This window comes from Saprolegnia parasitica, assembly GCF_000151545.1.
Source record: "Saprolegnia parasitica CBS 223.65 unplaced genomic scaffold supercont2.195, whole genome shotgun sequence".
Lineage (NCBI taxonomy): Eukaryota > Oomycota > Saprolegniomycetes > Saprolegniales > Saprolegniaceae > Saprolegnia > Saprolegnia parasitica.
The window spans coordinates 1-2,127 of record NW_012156589.1 but is presented as its reverse complement, the minus strand read 5'-3'; the positions used below and the strand labels follow the sequence as shown (position 1 = coordinate 2,127).

General features: G+C 55.3%; 2 protein-coding genes across 2 annotated transcripts; one reads left to right on the top strand and one right to left on the bottom strand.

The window, feature by feature from the left end:
* Positions 1 to 496: 496 nt before the first annotated feature.
* Positions 497 to 924, top strand: SPRG_21614 (hypothetical protein; the record flags this gene model as incomplete). Its single annotated transcript, XM_012354973.1, has 3 exons — positions 497 to 588; positions 638 to 702; positions 755 to 924. The coding sequence occupies 3 exons, from the start codon at positions 497 to 499 to the stop codon at positions 922 to 924; spliced, it is 327 nt and encodes a 108-aa protein (XP_012210363.1).
* A 205-nt stretch (positions 925 to 1,129) lies between these two features.
* On the bottom strand, positions 1,130 to 1,738 carry SPRG_15760 (hypothetical protein; the record flags this gene model as incomplete). Its single annotated transcript, XM_012354972.1, has 4 exons — positions 1,130 to 1,138; positions 1,203 to 1,321; positions 1,370 to 1,621; positions 1,678 to 1,738. 4 exons carry the CDS (start codon positions 1,736 to 1,738, stop codon positions 1,130 to 1,132), a joined length of 441 nt encoding a protein of 146 aa, XP_012210362.1.
* Between the last annotated feature and the right edge of the window lie 389 nt (positions 1,739 to 2,127).

The following is a 2,127-nucleotide window of genomic DNA, read 5'->3' as shown; positions in this document are numbered from 1 at the left end:
GGCTTCGTACATAGTAGTCTTGGCTGTCATCTATCTCAGAGTCGTCGGATAGGCCGTACACGGCGCTGCTCGCAAGCGTGTTTCAAAAGTGGGTCACGGGCGTGCCCTTCGTACTCATCGCTGGATGCCGCTATGTCCACCCGACGTTGGTCGACAACCTCTTCTTTCTCGGGCTCGGGCAGGAGCACGCATCCCTTGTGCCCGTCCTTTCCTCGGTATGTACACTGTCCATGTTGTACGTGGCTCAACATGGGCGTAGATCCCCGTGTCTCTCTTTGACTGGGACTACCTCCGCGCGACGGCGACGTTCTTGGCGTACCGGTCGGCGCTGTTTCTCATCCTCGCATTGGGTTCGTTCTTGACGCCTCTCTTTGGCAGTCTCTTTGCGATCGCTGCGTTCGGCTTCAAGTGCGTACATGGATCATATCCATACGATCCATATCCTAGATGAATCGAGAGCCATGGACACGATCCTCCTAGGATCCGACGCACGGAAATGGTCATGTCGTCTCTTGTATTTGGCTTGTACGTGGTGCCGTGGACCCGTCCGATCGCGATCGAGCTCGCCAAAATTTGGTTTGACGCACGGTATATGGCATGATGATGGCATCAAGATATGGATCCGCACTGTGGTTAGGGCGGTGACCAAGGAGCTCTTTTACCCCGTCTTTGCCCGCAAGACGAAGCTCGTCACCGAGCATGGTGCGCATGTCCATGCTGACATTGCATGCGACAGATGGGTCTTGCGTCGTAGGCATTCCGTGCACGATCGCAGCCGACCAATCGGCGATGCTATTTGGCTTTTCGTACGTGCTCGGGTTCTTCGTGCAGGTGCCCGTCGTCGGCCCCTTCGTCTGGCTCCTCGCGTTCATCGCGGCCGGCATGGCCGCCCCCCGCATGTTTCAACTCAAGTCCAAGCTCTAGCCACAAACGCAGGTTTTTCGACACTTTTTACCATCACAACAAAAAGTTTGGGCTCTTCCTGCTGCTGTTTCTTGTCTTGCATCCGAAATATCACAATATCTTAGTAGTTGTAGAGAATGCTCGGTCGATACACGAGAATCAAAGCAACGATTCCATCAGCGTGCTCTGTGTTAGGCCATGTCGTCGCTTGGCGCAACGTCATCGCTCACATCGGCTACAACCGCGCTCTTCGGGGATGATGCTGGAATGAATGAAGTCGGAATAGCATGTGGATGCACGAGCATCGCGCGGGACGGCCGAAGAAACGCTGGCGACAAGCCGTGAAGCAGTCGCTGGGTGGCTCGGGTGAGGTACGCACTGAGTTCGCGGTGGCTTTGCCAGACTTCCCACACAACCCCTAACACGCGAACATAAGCCCATGCGCGACGATCCAATCGGTTCCCACAGGTCAGCGCGCGGTAGACACTTGTCTGCACAAGGCGGGGCAAGCCCAGCGTCTCGTCGAGGTCTCGCGAGTTGAGAAGCGTCTCGCATCGATCATCATCCTCATCATCGTCATCATCACCGTCGTCGTCGTCCTCGATGTTTTCTGCTTCGCTGCAACTCGAGTCGCTGTCGAATGGCGCGCCGTCATCCACAATCTCAATGGCCTCAGTCGTGAGGGGGGGCGAGGGGGGCGGGGCCCACTGCATCACTCCTACACTAGAGCGTGAGCCACACGGTCAATGTTGCTCCTATTGTCAGCAAACGCACCTGTCTCTGTGTTGACATAGTACGTGTAGCCTTGCTGGTTGCAGCGTGCTTCCCACGCCATCCTGACCTCACCGTTGGGGACCTTGTGAGCAAAAATAGCCCGCCGGATGGACAGTAGCAAGACATGAACAAACGAGTACAGATAGAAATAGGACCCTTAATCCGTAAAATAACGAGAACACTCAGTTCAACAACAAACGAGTACAGCAAAGCGCCTTTTCAAGGCCCATCCATTTCTTGTCAGGCGGTGTATTACCGGGATTACCACTATGTGTTTCTTCTTCTAGTATGTGGTCCATCGTCAAGCTACTTGATCGACCAGCAGCGTCCGCGGTCGAGAGCCAGACCCGTGTTGCGGAGTTCCACTTGGATGCGACCGTGGGCCGACCTGGAGCTGCAGCACCCGAAGGTGCACCCATTTTCCTATAGCATGTACTTGGCTCATCCACT